The sequence below is a fragment of the Psittacula echo genome (assembly GCF_963264785.1).
Source record: "Psittacula echo genome assembly, chromosome: 8".
Taxonomy (NCBI): domain Eukaryota; kingdom Metazoa; phylum Chordata; class Aves; order Psittaciformes; family Psittacidae; genus Psittacula; species Psittacula echo.
This window is the reverse complement of record NC_137744.1, coordinates 23,740,777-23,760,513: the sequence shown is the minus strand read 5'-3', so window position 1 is coordinate 23,760,513 and position 19,737 is coordinate 23,740,777. Positions and strand designations below refer to the sequence as shown.

The 19,737-nt window shown below is 47.6% G+C and overlaps 1 protein-coding gene across 1 annotated transcript; it reads left to right on the top strand.

The window, feature by feature from the left end:
- Window positions 1-323: 323 nt before the first annotated feature.
- On the top strand, window positions 324-14,096 carry SLC6A14 (solute carrier family 6 member 14; the record flags this gene model as incomplete). Its single annotated transcript, XM_080625102.1, has 14 exons — window positions 324-371; window positions 870-1,038; window positions 2,831-2,962; window positions 4,531-4,692; window positions 5,491-5,626; window positions 6,529-6,661; window positions 8,554-8,694; window positions 10,293-10,521; window positions 10,606-10,731; window positions 10,822-10,940; window positions 12,009-12,108; window positions 12,314-12,423; window positions 13,453-13,620; window positions 13,947-14,096. 14 exons carry the CDS (start codon window positions 324-326, stop codon window positions 14,094-14,096), a joined length of 1,923 nt encoding a protein of 640 aa, XP_080481228.1.
- Between the last annotated feature and the right edge of the window lie 5,641 nt (window positions 14,097-19,737).

Below are 19,737 nucleotides of genomic sequence, written 5' to 3'. Positions count from 1 at the left end.
TGCTGCCCCAGAGCTGGATCAGGACTGCAGGGGGGGTCTCCCCCTCCCTTGCCCTGTGTTGAGGCTGAGGAGCAGGGGAAGTGGTCCCGGGTTGAGGTGAGCAGAGCAGGGCAGGGGGCGGTGAGGATGGGAAGTGGTCAGGGGTGTTCCCGAGGAAGTGGAGCAGGGTCAGCGGGGCGGGAAAGCGGGGCGGGACGTGGCTGCGGGGCAGCCCAGACCCGAGGTTTCCCGATGAGGGCGGGCAGGAGGGAAGGAACCAGCTCTTAAATAGGGCAGAGCTGCGGGCGGTGCGGGCAGAGCGGAGCGGCTCCGGAGGCGCGGCCATGGGGATGCTCAGCCTGCCGGGATTCCTCTCCTGCGGGAAGAAGAAGGTGAGGAGGATGGGGATGGGGTAGGGTGCTCCCAGGGATGCATCTACTTGGGCATCTCCGTGCCCAAGTACCACTCAGTCAACAGGGTGCTGGTACCTTGGATCACTGAGGAGGTGAGGTTATGGTGATATGGAGTTGTGTGGGCAAAGGGAGATCTAGACAGGAAATGGAAGCACTGAGAGGGATGAGCACCCAGACAGGGGTTTTTAGAGCGGGCACACAAGTATGTCCTGAGCAGGGCATCTCTTGGATGTACTGTCCCCAGGAGCTGAGAGCACAGGGGACTACAGTAGGAGCAGAGCAAAACTGGCCATAGAGCTTGTTTTGGCTCTCTGGTGGGACCCTCTCACCCAGGTCCATGCTGTCCTGCTAGGGATGAGGTGGACAAGCAGCCCACCCAGTGATGCCAAGGTGCTGCTGTGGACAGAGGAATGAGGATATGACTATGCTGCTCGCCTATGGGGTGATCCTGAGCCTGCCTTCTCCTTCTCTTCCAAGAACTTCAGCTTGTCCAATGAAAAAGATGCCCACATTGGTGACAGTGATGAGAACCTGGAGCGTGGCAACTGGTCGAACAAAGGCGACTACCTGCTCTCCATGGTGGGCTACGCTGTGGGCCTGGGCAACGTCTGGAGGTTTCCCTACCTCACCTACCAGAACGGCGGAGGTACCTGTGTGGAATGGCTGTGTTGGGTGGGCACATCCTGCTGTCCTCAAGAGAGAGCAGGGCCCTGAGGCTGGGCATGTCCTCTCAAAGCTGGATGTGAGCATCACCCTCAGAACCGGCCTAGTATCTGCTGATAGGAATGGGACTAGGACCAAGAAGCATCTCTGCTTTTTTGGGTACCAGCTGAGGAGAGAAATAGTGGTTCTGCGCAACCTCATTTAGTTGAAGAACATCCCTGCTCATTGCAGGGGGGTTGGACTAGATGAGCTTTGAAGGTCCCTTCCAACTATTCTATGAGTCTATGATTTGGTTTTAATTGTTTTAATTGCAAACTTCCACCTGCAAATTCCAGAATGCTTCTGATTTACTCGTGACCGAATGCATCTTTTTGCCAATGTGCTAATATCCTCTACGTACCTAACTAGCTGTTCTCCCTCCCCCGTGCTTACCTCCCTGATATGTTTATAGAGAGCAATAGACTCCCCCCTGCACCTTTGTTTTGCCAGGCAAACAAGCTGAGCTGGAGTAATTATCCAAGCTCAATAATTACCTCATCAGATACTCGGGAAGTGTGAGGCACAGAAAGCCTCTACCTCCTTACACAATGAACTAGTGGCAAAGCCAAATGGAGGCACTGGCTTCCTTGGCTGCTATTCCAGAGCTTTGTCTACTTGCCATGCAACCACTAATAATTAAAGACAACGTAAACACCAAGTAACTGCAGAGGACTTACTTGTATGTACTTATTTTCTCTGCGTAACAGACATTGGAAGTCAAATCCTGGACTGTAAGCGCAGCACAGCATGTATAACACCCAGAAGCATTCTTGGTGCAGAAGTTGCATTACTTACCGTTTGCTAAAGAAAATCATGAAACCAAACGAAGTTGTGACATTGGCCCTTGCACTTCTCTGCTGGAGCAGAAAGACTTGCATTTGAAGCATATTTGTGCTGCTGCTCCTATCCTGCTCTGTGCCCCACAACTGATAAAGACGATTGCTCCATCCTCATTTTGAAACCCGAGGAGTAACCCAGTTAATTCTGTGGGACTATTTGCTGCCTTACATGACAGCAGGTGCTTGCAGTTCCCCCCACAACTGGGTCCTCAGTTGCTTTAAGCTCAGTGAAGAGCACAGGTTTCTGTGGGGATATCAGGTTGTGTTTAGGAAACCTGTGCTCTCACTTGCCCCCTCTTTTGCGCGCACACAAAGACGTGCCAGTCCCTCTGGCAGAACAGGGCTCTCATTGCTATCAGGTTAATGTACACTTTAAAATGGACATGAACAAAAGCCACGCTGGGATCCTGTTTGACACAGGAGTCAGCCAGCCGTAGACAATGATCTTTGTGCTTTGATATTCAGTAGCTCCTCGAGCAGGGCAGTTGCAAATCACAGTGAAGCCCAGGAAGGAATGGTTCTGTTCCTTTTTAAATGGAAAGCTGGAAGATACAGTGGGATCTGGTGGGGTCTGCAGCTGAGCAGTGTTCCTGCTTGTATGACAGCAGTCTGACTTTGAGAGTTGGTGTGAAATCCTTTTGATTCTGTCAGAGAAGCCATCCCATGTAAATCACTGGTTCTGGTGATCTGTGTCTCTTCATCACAGGTGCTGTTTAATCTGATAGAAAAAGGGAGTTAGTGACAAATCTTCTCCATTCTGCAAGCAGAAAAGAACCCACAGTGAGATATTTGAAGCAGGGGCAAAGTGGGATATAAAATGTGGTGGAACTGGGGTAAATACTGAAAAATTCATTGTTTTCCCTGTGTGTTTGTGTTTTCCCCCCTCTCTCCCCTCAGGTGCTTTTCTCATCCCATACACCCTGATGTTGGCCTTAGCTGGTTTGCCCTTATTTTTCATGGAATGTTCCCTTGGGCAGTTTGCCAGCCTGGGGCCAATTTCCATCTGGAGAATACTACCGCTGTTTCAAGGTTGGTATTGTTATGTTTTCTTTAGCTCTTTTTATTCGAGTAATAAACAGATAGGAATTAATGATTTCTTCACTAAGTTACCAATTATGAGAAGCCAGTTTACTTGTAGAGAATATTCCCAATGTCACAAGATCAGCTTTATGCAGCGGGTTGGACCAGATGAGCTTTGAAGGTCCCTCCCAACCCAAACTATTCCATGAGTTCCCAGGTAGATGTTCCAGCCCTCACCATTCCGTGTTTCTGTGATCTTACTTATTCAATTAATCAGGAAGTGGGGATTAAAGATCTTCCTCCAAAGGCTGTCTATCGTAGGATGTTTTATCAGTGATTCTCCTGGTGTTATGCAGCACTCCACCTGAACTGCATGTGTCCAGGCAGGAGGAAAGCACCCTGTTAGCTGGGGGAGGGAAAACCTCAGTTAAACACCCGGCACCATGTGCAATAGATTGAAAATCGTTTTCAGAGGTTCATTTTATTGCTGTTTCTTCATACATCACATCCTGTGTAGCTTCCAAGGCAGTACCATGTTGGGTGGACTAATTCTGTACCCAGCTACCAGCACTGGCACAGGCACTTGGATCTGATTGTTTTATGCAATGCTGGGCACATATTCACCCAACTCATTGCCTGGAAGGCATCTGCTGGTGTGATAAAATAGGCTAGGCTGGTTCATAAGGTGAGGTGCCTCTTGTGATAAGCGTTGCACTCTGTAGCGGTAGTTTGCCTGTCTCTGAGGGTTGGAATTTCCTAGGGAGATGTATGTGTTTGGAGACAAGCCACCATGTGCTTTACTTACTTCTGTCCATCCAGGCCCTGTACTGATGGGTGTAAAGGAGTGTGCAGTTGATCTTGTTTGAGCTCTATTTACCAGAGGAATTAATGTAGGAACAAGGAAGTTTTCCTGATGCAATAGGAATTTTTACTTTCCACCTTCAACAGAAAACAAAGGGATCACAGCCTGTGGGGTGGCCTGAACACTTATCCTTGTTAGTCTCTGTTCTGCAGCACAAGCAACCTTTCATGAGAGCGCTGCATTTAACGTCAAGAAAAAGTCTATAGACACTGGAAACCTTTTATGTGTCTGTGAAGATACAAACCTTAAATATAGTCTATAGGATGAGTGGGACAGCTTGGCAGGCTTTCCCAAACTCACAGAGCGAAGTTCGTTTTAACAAAGGAAGAAAGCAGCATTATCAGCACAGATTTACTCTTCCGTATTGCTTCTCATTTACTGGCAAAACCATTCATTACAGTGAGATCTTTGAAATGGCTTGGCCAGCCCTAGTGTAGTTTCATTTTACTAAGCAATCCAAGCTTCCAAATGAACCGGGAGGGAACTGCTTGGACTTAGCAACTAGTCTAGTTTCTCTGTGGTCCTGATTCAAACTCTGCATCAAAACCCTTTCCAGTTTGGTTGCTGTTAAACATGATTTAAAACCCAAACAAAACTAAGCTCAGCTTCTTCCCAAATAGTCCTTTAAAAGTCAAGTAAAGGCCATTCTTTTTTCCGTGATATTTCCAACCCAAGTCTGGGGTATGAAGACTTTGTGTGTGTGTCTCTTTCCTAGGAGTGGGCATCACCATGGTCATCATCTCCACATTCGTGGCGATCTACTACAACGTCATCATTGCTTATGCGCTCTACTACTTATTTGCCTCCTTTCAAAAAGTGCTGCCGTGGTCAGACTGCTTCTCCTGGGCAGATGAGTTCTGCAGCAAAACACGATTAGGTACCATACTTAATATTGCCTGTTATCATATATTAATTAATATTACTGATAGACCTTCATATTACTATCTCGGATACTCTGTACTGTTTTCTGGGAGAAATTACAGGGGGAAGACAGCTCCCCATGCCTTGAAAAGTCCTTCTAGAATTTTGCGTCTGAACACATGGGAGTGATGCTCACCTGCTTCCCTGCCACCAGTTCTGGGTGCTTTGGGAATATACAAAGAGCTGAGCTGAAAAAACCACCTTGTTAGATCCTTTTTCTCTTTGGAAATCTAAGGTTTCTTCTAGCACATGCAGTCCCTGGAAATACTGCATTCCCATTTCATCAGGCTTCATGGCAAAGCACGTACCTTCCTTGAGAGTACCAGCATAGTTTCATTGCCCCTCACCTACCCTGCAGCTATGGTAATCCTAAGCAGCAGTGAGGCACTGGTTTCACGCTTTATTAACCCTTAAGAGCATACCTCCTTGCTATTGTTCTTGATGTTTGGCAGCAGATCTGTGGCCAAACACTTGTTATCTCAACATTTTCCATCTCAGAACCAGTTTAAGGCAAAGGTGAAGCAAGTGAGATAATTAATAGCTGGAAATGTGTTGCCAGATGTTAAGGTAATTGTAACTCTCTTTAGCCATATATCTGAACATCTCTTCTAAGATTCATAGGATTCATAAAATGAACGTGAGATGCTTGATTTAACCGAAAGTTGATGCTAGCTCAAAACCTGTAAGTGCTATAACAGTGAATTTCTAACAGTCATCACTGTGTCAGTGATCCCTTGTGCTTGCTTCCTTTCAGTAAGTGACTGCAATGCAACCTTTGATGGAAATATCATTCATGCAAACTACTCGTTCATCACAAGCAACAACCTCACCTGTATTAATGGCACCATAAACTACAAACCAGTGCAATTCCCCACTGAGCAATACTGGAAGTAAGTAAAGGATTTAAAGAAGTTGCTAAAAATGCAACTTAAACTTCAAATTGAATTGATGAGGCTGGGCCCTTAAAAGAAAGCAAATGAACCTGCAGCAAACTGAAAATACTCCAGCTTAATGAAGCGCTCCTCTCTGGAGTCCTGGGAGGGACCGCTTAGCATCCTGTAGAATATACTTCTTTATTTAGGAGTTACTGTGCAAAATGTATTCACTTTATTCTGAATCTAGGCCTGCTGTGAAATTGCCATCTCTTTAGCCTCAATTTGCCTCATATTCCCTGGGTTCCTGCAAACTGATTCTTCTTATAGGCTCTTCTCTTGCCATCAGAATGTCATGGCTAACATTAAAGAGCTGAGGCAAACCTGATGGGAGATGTATGGCAAGCTGAGGGCTGGTAGATTTTAAAAAGAGTGGGAAAATGCAGTTAAATATTCAGGTTTTCACAGAATCCCAGCCTGGTTTGGTTTGGTAGGAACCTTAAAGCTCCTCCAGCTCCAACCCCTGCTACGGGCAGGGACACCTTTCACTAGAGCAGCTTGCTCCAAGCCCCGTTCAACCTGGCCTTGAACACTGCCAGCAATGGGGCATATGTGGCGATTACATATACACCTATACTGGATATTACTGTTGTTATCCTTCAGAGGAAATACTCTAAAGAGTAAATATGTTGTTCAGCAACTGAGAAGCAGTGATCTTAATGCTAACCATCAACCTCCATCTTCCTTTAAAGTATCATCTAGTTTGGATTTTGCTTGTGTTTCAATGCCAACCATGCAGTTCTAACTGGAAGCAGCTGCAGGCTCTTGTGATGTCATTAGAAACCTTTCCTTCAGGCAGCAGCTGAAGAGGATGAGTGCTGCTGTTACCCTCTTCTCATGGCAGCGTTTTGTGCTTGCAGTAAAGTGGCTCTTCAGCGCTCGAGTGGGTTGAACGAGACCGGTAACATCGTGTGGTACCTGGCTCTCTGCCTCCTCCTGTCTTGGATGATTGTGGGAGCTGCGCTGTTTAAGGGAATAAAATCTTCTGGTAAGGTAAGTGGGGAAGAGCAAGTAGCAGGCTTTTGGCCTGGTTTGTGTTGAAGGGACCTTAAAGCTCCTCCAGCTCCAACCCCTGCCACGGGCAGGGACCCCTTCCACTGGAGCAGCTTGCTCCAAGCCCCTGTGTCCAACCTGGCCTTGAGCACTGCCAGGGATGGGGCAGCCACAGCTTCTCTGGGCACCCTGGGCCAGCGCCTCAGCACCCTCACAGGGAAGAGCTTCTGCCTAAGATCTAATCTCACCTCTTAGTTTAAAGCCATTCCTCTTTGTTCTGTCACCACATTCCTTAGTAAAAAGCCCCTCTCCAGGTTTCTTGTAGGCATCCTTTAGGTGCTGGAATCCTACCCTTCAATGTCAGTTGGACTCGGGGATGGTCAGCACAAGGCAGGAATCAGTCCAAACCCCCTCCCCTTTGCTGGACTCAGCATCAGACCTTCTTTCTGAGCCTTGGCTTTGTAACTGGTACATAAAATAGGAGTAAGGTGCTGATTACACAGCAATTACTTAATCCATGGGTCCCAGCTCCACCAGAGCCGCCGTGTGTGTGGGGATCTTGCTGTCGTGCAGGTGGTTCCAGCTGGGTTTTGGCAGTCCCTGATGGGCCTGTGCCCATGACGGCACATGCACACACACCCTGGGAACACCCGGCAATTACTTGCACCTCCAGACTGGTTGAGATGCAGGTCACATCCTGCGAGCACACATGGGTGTGCGGGTTCCTGCCAGGTTGGGAAATGTTTGGACTCCAGATCTCGAGCTGCTTTTAGGAACCAGGTCCATAGGTGCTGATGTTCAAACTCTGGCTCTGCTGAGCCTCCATTTCCACGTGCTGGAGCACAGCTGTCTGGAGCTTCCCTTGGGCTAGGCCCGCTCCTCTCCAGACCTCAGGCAGGCTGAATCTCATTCTTTCCTTCCTGCAGCCCCTTTCCTGGTTTAGCTCCTTCGTCCCCATGCTGCTTGCTTACCTCTGTGCTGCTTCATTCTGTGCATCTTCATTCTCTTGCCTTCATTCTTTCTTTCACCCTCTCTGCACTGTTTTTCTCACTGTTGCTGGTTTTGGTTTCCTTTATATTCCTTCAGCCATTGTGGATTTCCATGGGTCCTCACTGCCTGCCTTCCTTTGCTCAGTCTGATGTCTCCTCCTGCTCTGCTTTCTCTTTGGAGCTGTCAGCCCTGCAGGGTGGAGCATCTCTGCTTTTCCGGCCACGGTTCTGCTGCGTGGCTCCTCTTCAACTCGCATTCTTTGGGTTCCTGGCAATTGGCTCTTCCTGTTGTCACCTCTCCTCTGGCACAAAGGTAAGCCTCTGAGGAGCAAGCTAAGACTGAGAAGAATCTAGCTGGGCAGGAACAAGGCAAGGATGAAAAGCGGTGAGAATTGACTATTCAAGACATACAGAGGAGGTCTTCAGGAATAGCACTCACCGTATGATGGTGTAATGCTACGGCTTGGTGTAAACAGCAGCCCTGGGTCAATTACCTGGCTGCGTAACACTGAAGCTGAGGAACAAGAGTACTGTTGAATGTTGCTTGCAGGAGATCATTCCACCCTGGCCACCCAATCTGAACCAGCTTTCAGTTAGCATTTGCTTGAAGCCTGGCAAGAGGGCTCTGGGGTGGTTAAGTCCAGGCCAGTAAATCATGTCAGAAAACACATCTGTGGAACTGGTCAAGTGCTATCTGAGAAGTGGGTATGTGGCTCGGGCCTTGTGCTTCCTGCTGGAATGCGGCTCCAGAACCGGCTAATCCAGATGCTTTAGTGGCTGGCATGTGTTCACTTCTCTGGTCACCTGGTTTTGAGTTGTGCCAGCAGACCTTAGCTAAAGCCTGGCCGTTCTTCCTGCACAGAGGTCTGTGTGTCCCCTCACGTCTGACGTGTGTCCCTGCAGGTTGTGTACTTCACTGCACTCTTCCCGTACGTCATCCTGCTCATCTTGCTGGTGCGAGGTGCCACCCTGGAGGGTGCTTTGGACGGCATCGAATACTACATTGGGAGACAGTCCAACATCACCAAGCTGATGGAGGCAGAGGTGAGAGGTGGTGACAGCTCCGGAAGCATGACACGCTTCTGTGGTTCTGCGGGCTTGTCACTTACAGAGCAACTTGGGCTTTTATCTGGTCAGGTTCTTCTCCATGAGCTGCTCTGCATTTTGTGTCTGCAGTGGGTTCTGTGCTTTCAGCAACCCCTCTGAAGGAGGGGGCTTCTAAAGTCATAGAATCAAAGAATCATGGAGTGGTTTGTGTTGGAAGGGACCTTGAAGCTCCTCCAGCTCCAACCCCTGCCACGGGCAGGGACCCCTTCCACTGGAGCAGCTTGCTCCAAGCCCCTGTGTCCAACCTGGCCTTGAGCACTGCCAGGGATGGGGCAGCCACAGCTTCTCTGGGCACCCTGTGCCAGCGCCTCAGCACCCTCACAGGGAAGAGCTTCTGCCTAAGAGCTCAGCTCAGCCTCCCCTCGGGCAGGTTCAAGCCATTCCCCTTGGCCTGTCCCTACAGGCCCTTGTCCCAAGCCCCTCTCCAGGTTTCCTGCAGCCCCTTTAGGCACTGGAGCTGCTCTCAGGTCTCCCCTTCAGGAGCCTTCTCTTCTCCAGGCTGCCCCAGCCCAGCTCTCTCAGCCTGGCTCCAGAGCAGAGCTGCTCCAGCCCTCGCAGCATGGCCATGGCCTCCTCTGCACTCGCTCCAGCAGCTCCACGTCCCTCTTGTGCTGCTGCCCCAGAGCTGGATCAGGGCTGCAGGGGGAGTCTCCCCAGAGAGCAGCAGGGGGACTGAATCACAGGACATCTCTATTGGAAGTCCAAACCCCTGCTGTAGCTACTCTCAATCTAAACAGCTAGCCACCTTCTGCCCTTTCCCTGCCATGCCAGACAGTGACCACAGCCATGGTATTGTCTCTGAGCAGCTCTCAGGGATCATGCTGGAGTTTCATCCGCAGCAGAGGCAGATGTGGTTTGTCTGGGTCATGGTGTGAGGAACACAAGTGGGAGAACACATGGAAGTTTCCACTTCTGCAACCACGTCCTGGTTTTCCTTATTTGTTGGCACTGTGACAAGATTGATATCTTGACAGCCCACATCTGTGAATCATAGAATCATAGAATAGTTTGGGTTGGAAAGCACCTTAAGATCATCCAGTTCCAACTCCTGCCATGGGCAGGGACACCTCACACTAAACCATGTCACCCAAGGCTCTGTCCAACCTGGCCTTGAACCCCGCCCTGGATGGATCATTCACAATTTCCTTGGGCAACCCATTCCAGTGCCTCACCACCCTCATAGTAAAGAATTTCTTCCTTAGATCCAATCTAAACTTCCCCTGTTTCAGTTTGAACCCATTACCCCTTGTCCTATCACTACAGCCCCTAATTGAACCTCTTCTGGAAAGGATGTGACCTTCGGAGATAATAGAGGATATTGTTTTATTGTTTGTACTGGAAACTGCAAGTCACCAGCGTGCTATAGCTCACATCTTCTAAAATGCATATGAAATGGAATTAGACATTCAGGCTAAATACAAGAAAACCAAACCCTAAACCAAGCAAAACCCTGGAACTTCAACAGAGACAAACTCAAAAGCTTATGACACGTACCTTAAGTTGTACAGTAACTCCCATGTTCTTATTTCTGGCAGGTTTGGAAAGATGCAGCCACCCAGATATTCTACTCCCTTTCCGTGGCATGGGGTGGGCTTGTCGCTTTGTCTTCATATAATAAGTTCCACAACAACTGCTACTCAGATGCTATTTTAGTTTGTGTGACCAACTGTGTCACCAGCGTCTTCGCCGGGTTTGCGATATTCTCCATCCTGGGACATATGGCATTCGTGTCTGAGAGGCCTGTCTCGGAGGTCGTGGACTCAGGTAGGCTGATCGTCATGCTGCTGGTGGGGGCACTTGCTCTGGTCAAGGCATGGCAATAACCCCCTTCCTTCCACTGCCTTCCAGGATTTGACCTGGCATTTGTAGCCTACCCAGAGGCTCTCTCCAAACTACCCGTTTCTCCACTGTGGTCCTTCTTGTTTTATTTCATGCTCCTGCTCTTGGGCCTTGACTCTCAGTTTGCCACCGTAGGTGAGTGGGGTTTTAAATGAGCCATGGCTTGCAAATTACCACTACCTTTCTTAACCATGCTGCTCAAAGCCCACGCTTCTTCCTTTGCAGAAACACTTACAACCACCATACAAGATATATATCCTCAAGTAATGAAGAAGTTAAGACTGCCCATAACCCTGGGTGTGTGCATATTGCTCTTCCTCCTTGGTCTGATCTGTGTTAGTCAGGTAAGGCATTACATTCTTTTCTGGCAATGGGTTTAGTGACGCTGCAAGTGATGAACTCAAGTCAAAGTATCCTTTCCAACTGTTTCTGTTTGCATGGATTGATCTGAGAGATCTTGAATTCTGCCAGCATGCCTGGACACGCCAATAAGAAATTCCCAGAAGGAAGCTTGAAGAACCTGAGGTTTTCTGTGATTATTGAACTGAGATGTGCTTTTAAATAGAAGGCTGTACAGACCCTGTGAACCATTACCCTGATTTATTCCTCCTCAGTTCAGGAGATTATTTATGTCATCTTAAGCATGCGCATACAGTGTGTTTGCAGTGCTGTGGGTACTGCTACTAGATGCTGATGGGATCTTTTTGTTCAGAACTGACTGCCAAACGGACAGGATTGAGAAATGGCCTATTCATGTAATAAAAATCCCCTATTAGCTCACAAGCATCTGGAGGTTGTACGGTTACTTCTCCTGCATGTGTATACATACATACATAAAAGGAATTTGAAGTATATTGTGTAAAAGTTCTCGAGGTGATTACTTTTAAGGATATAAAGGTTCACTGCAATTACTCCATCTAGAAATGGAGATTTATGTATGTAATTAGGCTGAGAATGTGAAGAAGGTAATTGTGGTGAGCAGACAGTTGTGTGGTCAGGTAAAGCATGGAAGTTATGAAACATGATGGCAAGGAAGCTTTCAAAGGACTTGGTACACAAGGGTGTGAAATGGCTCGCTTCCTGCTCTCTGATCCTGCTATTGCATGCTGGTGTGTAAAGCTGCATATATATATATATATCTATATCTATCTATATATCTTGTTACGTGTATACAGGTCTGCAGTATTTTGTCAGATGTGCTTTTCAGCTTTACGAAGAGATATTTAAACAAAACCCCCCAAACAATTCTGTGATTCAATGAAAATCACATCCCAAATGTGTGCTTAACCTGGAGAACTGGGAATTGCACTCAGACTACTGATGAGTTAACCTGGCTTGAACAGTGCTACTTACTTTATCTTCATAAAGACATTACTACTCAAATTTTCATTTCCTTATTGTTTGTTTTACAGGCAGGGATTTATTGGGTTAACCTCATAGATCACTTCTGTGCTGGATGGGGAATCCTTATTGCAGCCGTCCTGGAGATAATAGGCATCATTTACATTTACGGTAAGTTATTTGCATTCAAGATCCATGATTTGACTATGCCATCTGGAGCACCGTGCACATAAAATGTTAATTACCACAGTAAAGCATTTATAATTCAACTGTTACCATGGAACTGGAGAAACTATCCTTGATCGTTGCCCTTCTTTTATCACTTCTGGATCACCACACCTGCTTTACAGAGCACCCTACCATTGTCTTCCAACAGGAGGAAACAGGTTCATTGAAGACATTGAAATGATGATTGGAAAGAAGAGCTGTTGGTTTTGGATGTGGTGGAGGATGTGCTGGTTTTTTGTCACTCCTTTGCTGTTAATGGTAAGTGGAGATGACTGGATGTGTTAATGTGACACCATTTAGTCTCCTGGTGTTGGGGAGGTTTCCACGTGAAGATTCAAGGCTGAATGCGCAGGCTCTGTGTATGGACATGGGGTATGGCTGTGCTACTGAAGCAAACCGTATGCTATCTATGCCTTCTGATACATTCCCCTCCTCCTTGGGTCCTCTCCAGGAGAGGCTGGACCTTCAGATCAGTTGCTAGTGAGCTGGGTCTACACTCCTGAAGAGTAACAGAGAGCCAGGACCAGGTTGTCCATTTTAGCAGCTGGATTATCTAGATTTCAGACTGAGGAATGTTTGGAAAACCTGGAATTTTTTCTCCCCTTTTGAGGTAAATCCCATTTGCAGGACAGATCCCTAGCTTGGGCTTGCTCTTTGGATATCCAGCTCTCCCCCTCTCTAACTGAGATTTCTCATGTCCTGTCACCTTCTCAGTTTTTCATTACTCCTGATCGTGAGTGTAGATGGTTGGATTATGTTCGTGTGAGATTGTTTATTAACATCCCAAACCCAGGAGCAGTGACAAGTCATGTCCAGCACAGAACCTTTAATCTGTCCAGATTACAGTTTAGAAAATGCTGCTTACAAATATCTTGTTTCTGCAGCAATATTTGCCAATGTTTAATCTTGGATTCTATCCCATATTCCTGTAAAATGGTGGAACATGGGAATATATAAAGCATACAGAAAAAGGTACTGGGTTTATCCAGTAATATAGATATCCTACAACATAAGATTTCAACAGCACACAGAGATCAAGTTCTGTTTAAATATAGATGTGCTTGAAGTGTTAGGGTGCATATCATTGTTGTCTTTCAGTCCATCCTTTAGTCTTATGTTTCTTGACTGAACACCAGACCTGCACAACCATTCTGGCACAGGGAAGGCAAGAGGGAACTGCAGAATTTGTAGTTATTAATCTTTAACAACTTGGGAATAAGCTGCAAGTTCAAGTTAGCTGTAAATCTGCTTTTCTTTCTTAATCTTTTTGCCTTTTGTTTTTAATAGGCAATTTTGGTCTGGTCTTTGGTCACATTTTCACCTCCCACTTATGGCTCAGTGGTGTATCCAGCTTGGGGAACTGCTGTTGGCTGGTGCATGATCGTCTTCTGTGTCATCTGGATCCCCATCGTCGCTATTGTAAAAGTAGTTAAAGCTGAAGGAAACCTTTGTCAGGTAAAGGCACAAAAAAAGCTGTCATGGTCTCACATCCTGCTTTCCTTGGTGTTACCAGGAACGCCTCTGCTTTCTTCAGCAACACAAACCCAGTACCTTGAGGTGTTCATGAACGGGATTTCTATAGCAAAACACACCTCTGGTAGTTGCATCAGGGGCAAATTTACCAACCCAGGCTCTGGTTTATGATTTGGATTACTTTAAAACGCCTTGGTGGTGTGTTTGCCACGTGTTGGTAGCTCCAGGGCACATCAGGAGTTTCAGCTTTACTGAACTTTAACAATAGCCTGGTAAGAGATTAAATGCCTCTTGTTTTTCCTTTCCAGCGCATTGTAAGCTGCTGCAGGCCCACTGCAAACTGGGGTCCCTATCTGGAATGTCACCGAGGAGAAAGATACGGCCATGTTGTAGATCCCAAAAAGGAAAAGGAACATGAGATTCCTACTGTGTCTGGCTTCGTATGCACCCAACAATGAGATGGCCGTTTGGATGATGACTTTTTAACATATGTGTGGGGGTCTTTTTCTTTAGTTATTAGAATGTGATAATGCAAAACAACAACAACAAGCAAATCAAGCCCCTGCCCTACAAAACCCAGCCCCCAGATGGAACCGAGCCATGTTATTTGTTTTCAGTGCTGTATGTTTGGGGAAGAAGAGGTAAATCAGGCACTGAGATGTCCCCAGACGTTTAGGGTGAGAGGGCAGGAAGATGTGCTGCAGCCTCCCCACGCTGATAGACTGGGCATGCTTCACCCCATCCACCCAGTATCCAGCTGGACTGCAGATACAGGGGTGGAAGAGAACAAAGACACATCCTGATGCTGCACAGCTACAGGGAATTTGAGCCAAGAGGTGCTGTGCCTGCATGCCCTGATGTGCTATGGGCAGTCACTGCCTTCTGCTGTGCTTTGCCATCCCCGGTGCCATGCAGTCAGCAGGAGGTGGATGGGTGCGCTGCTGCTGGCGCTGCAGCTCAGGGAACAGGAACCATTCCTCTCCCTAAGCCTTGCTCAGTGCTGTGAGGCTGCTCAGGATTTGATGTTGACCTACAGTATGTGTGTGTGGATTTTGTCTGTGCAACTAAATATTGAGTGGCAAAACAAGGAAGCAAGGCCTCAATCTGGTGAAGAGCAGGTTTCTTTCTATTTCTTGTTTTTCCCCTTGGGGTCTCCAAAGAGCCACTTTCTGTGTCATGCTCAGCATTCATCTGCCTGTAATTCAAAGACCCCGTGTTTCCATATGCAGAATGCAATAGTAACCATTGAATTCTGGTGCATCTGCTCTCCTCCACTCACCAAGGCATTACCTACTGGTTTGTTCTCTGCATCTTTCACTCAGACTTGGGTTTTCCTTTCCAAAGAAGACTTGAAATGTGATTCAAACAGTGTTATCAGGGTTGTGGTAGAGCTGAAAGAAGCAGAATTTACCCCAAGTGAAGGTTACAACTGCCTTGTCGTGCTGTTTCTTCTAAATTGGCTGAAATCATGAGATTACTGAAGAGTCAGGAAGCCTGTCATGCATTTGGGAGCACAGATTTGCGTTCCTACCTAGGCAGGAGGGGGCCAGGTTAAGAGAACCTGACTTTACCTGTAGTACAGCTGAATTCCTGGTAACAGACCTGTGGATTGAATGAATACATTTTATGTGCTGTGGATCATCTCTTTTACTGTGATAATGGTTCCTTGGGAACAATGCAGCAGGGTTTCCAGCTGTCACTTCCTCTCAGGGCTTCATCAAGTGTTTCTGGACATGAAGGAGCGCAGATAGTGGCTTGTTGCCCAAGCTGCATACCTTGGTCTATGTTTTATACCGGGGGTTTTGTGTCAAATCAACACTTCATGCCAAATAAAATGTGATTTTCTGTTTTTAATGGGTTTGGAGCTGGAAAATGAGATTTTGTATGGAGTTGGGGGGGGGCAGTTGGTGAGAAGCAAAGTACCAGCAACTCTTCTATGATCCTAAGCCTTTGGGATATTGAACTTGCAAGATTCAACCTTCAGGAAGCCTTTTCTTATAGAAATTAGGATCTAGTGCAATAGCTCTGTAATTGTGTGGGAAATCATAAAGAAGTGTGTGGGATTAGGGTTGAGAGGAGCCCTTTCCTGCATTCCAGCTGCTTTAGGGTCTTGGTCCGTCAGGAACCAGCAGAAAACAGTGCTGTCACTGGCCCTGAGGTATGGAGAGGCTGGGAGCAGGAGGGAGGCTGATCTGCAAAGCTGGGTGCTCATCCCCCATGTACCATCCATTTGAGCTGTCACAGCAGGCAGCAGCTCATACCTGGGAAGGAATGGGCTCTGGGTTGGTGGGAAATAGGCTGCCAAGCCAGCGTCAGAAAGAATCTGGGAAAAATTGGGAAGAAAAGATGCTGCAGGCTAATACCGGCCATCCATTGCCCTTGGGGGAGGCACTGCTACTGCACATAGGGCTCCTCTGAGGCTTCTTCTGCTCTAGATCTGTCTTACAGGCTTCTGGGAGCTGCTTTCATGATGTTGCACTATCAAAGCCTCCCAGAAGAGCAGCAGAAGACAGTTTTCCAAGGGCTGGGGATTCAGTTTTAGTGCTCTCTCCTTTCTCCAAGGTAAGAAAATTCCTTCAGTTCCAAAGGCAAGGTTTGCTTTCCTGGGATCCCTCTCTGTGTGTGCATGTCTGACATCTTCCTGGTACATCGCTCCTGTTGCTCTCTTTGGGTGAGTTGATTTCCTCCTCATGTTGCCGACTGCTGGCGTCTGCTGAGGAGTCCCAAAGAGTATTTAGGAGTTGGCATTCATATTCCTCACCTGTCATAGCCCTGGCCCAGCAGCAAGGGTTGCTCTGTACCCCTGAGGGCTACCTGAAGCAGTGGTGCTGCTCTGGAGGCAGGCTGGACCCAGCAGACCTGGGCATATTGCTCACCCACACGGGCTGGTGCCCAGCATGCTGGTGTTTGCTGGGTTGAAACAACCCTAAAAGCTTGAGATTATTGAAAAGTGATGAGCCGGTTTCTTTCTATTTCTCATTTTTTCCCCTTGGGGTCCCCAAAGAGCTGCTTTCTGTGTCCTGTCCCGTGCTCCCTGTGCTTCATCGCTGTTTCTGGACATGAAGGGGTGTGGATAGTGCAAGCAGTACAGCGTTCCTGACAAGGGAGGATGCTCCGTGCTGAGAGGTGGGAAAAGCGCCCAGGGTTTGGGGTTTTCACTTTGAGGGCTGGAAAGCTAATAGTTTTGCTTTGGATCCTGCTACACAGAAGGGAAAGGAAAACTGTTGGATAGCAAAAAGCAGAAGTGCTGAAGAAGTATGTTCACTGTGAAGTGGCTCAAAATGCAAGTGTTTCAGTCCAGAAAGAGAACAGAGACATGTGCAGTACCAAAAGCTACACCTGTCACAGGGAAACGTTTCAGAAGAGGTATTTCAACTGGCATTTGTATATGTATGCAAAGCTATACATAAAAGCTGTACATAAAGCTAAAGTTAGGGGGCCAAGCTTATGAAAGCAAACGTAACCCCCAAAGTGATGTCTATTGCAGAGACTGTTCATAAGCATGAAGTCAGACGTAAGGAAGGTATTTAAGTTCATTTCCACCCCATCCCTGTTTGCCTCCAGCGGGGCTGCGTGGCACTGTGCTAACCAGCAGAGAGCAGCCTGCGCTCGTGTCTTCTGATCATGTCCATGCAGTGGGGGCCTGCGAGGGATGGGCATGAACCGCGGCTCGCCCCTGAGTGCTCCAGTGCTGCTCTGGGGCCCTGGACGCGCCGTTATGAAGCCGAGTCCTTTGGCACTCGCTTCTGCCTGGCTAGCGGCTCTCGAAGTGTCTGAGCTCCAAATTAGACCGGCTGCAGTGAAAGGTCTTTTGTATCCAGTGCCAGATGCACTAAAAGGACACAGGATCACAGGCTGGTTTGGGTGAGAAGGAACCTTCAAAGCTCATCCAGTCCAACCCCTGCAACGAGCAGGGACATCTTCAGCCAGAGCAGGTTTCTCAGAGCCACATCCAGCCTGACCTGCAATGTCTCCAGGGATGGGGCATCCACCACCTCTCTGGACATCCTGTGCCAGGATTTTACCACTGTCACTCCACAAAGTTTCTTCCTCACGTTCAGCCTCAGTCTCCCTCTTTTAGTTTAAACCCATCACCCCTCGTCCTGCTGCAACAGCCCCTGCTGAAAAGTCTCTCCCCATCCTTATTATAGGCTCCTTTTAAGAACTGAAAGGCTGCAATAAGGTCTCCCCAGTGTCCTCTCTTCTCCAGGCTGTACTGCTTCATGGCTTCTAGCCAAGCACTCCAGTACCCCTAGGGCTGCCCTGTTAATGCCACCCTGGCCTCTGCAGGCTGGAATTGACCATGGATTACCTTGGCAAACCAGTTGTCCCAGCAAGTGGAACTTTCCAGCCCCACATCGCAATTCTGTGACACTTGGAGCACCCTCACTGCCCAGTCTGCAGAGTTCAGATGAGCCTCACCCTGTTCTCATTCACTCTCCATGCCTGAGGAGGAGATGCCACTTCTGGTGCAGGAGGCTTTGAGAACGCCAGGAGAGCAGGTCTGCAGTGTGTGCATTGCTCTTACACCCTTCCCTGGGTGTCTACGCCAGGCTGCTGTCGGGGACAAGATGCTAACCTGTACCTTTGGTTTGATCTCACACCCCTCTCCTGGAGAGCAAACCTTGAACTACTCAATTCGCATTTGCAAACTTTAACTCATGTACAAGCAAATACAGATGGTTGCCAAGAGAAACCTATTCAATTTCCCCTCTTGTTCATGCCTTGCCAGGCACAAACAGATACGTGTTCAATGGAGCCTGAATGCAGTTTCATCCAGACATCTCTCTCTAGTGCACCATCTCCTGAGCTCCAGACTTACTTTATTTCTCCTCAAGCAACCAGAAGAGAACTTCTGGCACAGAGCTTTTAGTATGTTATGGGTAGCCTGAGTTCCACAAGGTGAAATAAGCAACAAGCACCCCTGCCAACCAGCTTCCTGCCCCAGAAGGGATGGCTGTTCACCACTATTAATAAAAAAAAGGTAAAAGAACATAACTCACTTTGAAAGAGTCTCTGGCTGGTGGGAGCACTGCAGGTATGGAAGGAACTAGGTGCAGTTGCATTGATGGTGCATGGTACAGCTTCAAAGCTTATACTTTAATGAAATATGAATGCATGTTCAACTTCTCCTTTATTTCACCTCCCTGAGAGCCACTGATGATGATGCTTGCAATGTGCCTTGTCTCTGTGTGTGTGTGTGTGCTGGATTTTCACCAGTGTGGATGAAGGAGCAAACCAGCCCTGTTCTCTGTGGCTTTCTACAGCAGTCTGGGCTGCAGGCGTTCAGGTCACTGCTCGGCGCACTGCTGTGCACATCGCTGCGGGATCAGGGGTTCCTCTGCTCTTGCTAAGCCCCAGCACTGCTTCTCAGTATTCCTGCTCTCCCAGCATTGGGAATTATGTTTTCCTTCAGTCAGTTTTAGTCTTTTAAAGAACCCACAATCCATTTTCTTCCTTTGGGCCAAGACATTATCTTCAATACAAGACATTTCTATACCTAAATTCCATCACAGCCACAGGGTCACACTGACTCCAGCTACCGACGCCAGCATTGCTTAATGGCTCCAGTGCAAGCAGAGATCCAGGCACACACTTCAGAGCTGGTTGCAACAATGGAGTCACCTTTTCATTCTGGATGTGATGAATGGTTTAGGCGTGGTAGGCAGGAAAATGAAACCTGTCACTGGAAGACAGATGAGGGCAGCATTGCCCTGCAATGTCAGGACATGCTTGCTCCTTCTCTCTGAATAAGTTTTCACCTTACCTTGGCTGTTAGTGTCTAAACTCCTTCCAGAGGAGCCTTGCCAAATGTTCTTGTTCTTCGTATGAAATCTGGGGGCCACGTTGCTTGGGAGGTATGCGGAAAGTATAGAAAAACAGAGGTAGTTTTTGCAACTCAGAACTCATTTATGTGACGGAGGTTTCTCCCCTTTTCTAATGGATCCTTTGGCATCACTTGGGGTTTTGTGGGGTTTTTTTGTTTGGTTGGTTTGCTGTTGGTTTTGTATTACAGTGTACAGTGAATGGTATATTTGCTGTTTTCCTGTTTTTTAAAGGGAGGAATGGCCACAGTAGCCAGTGGAGAACTGTGTGGAT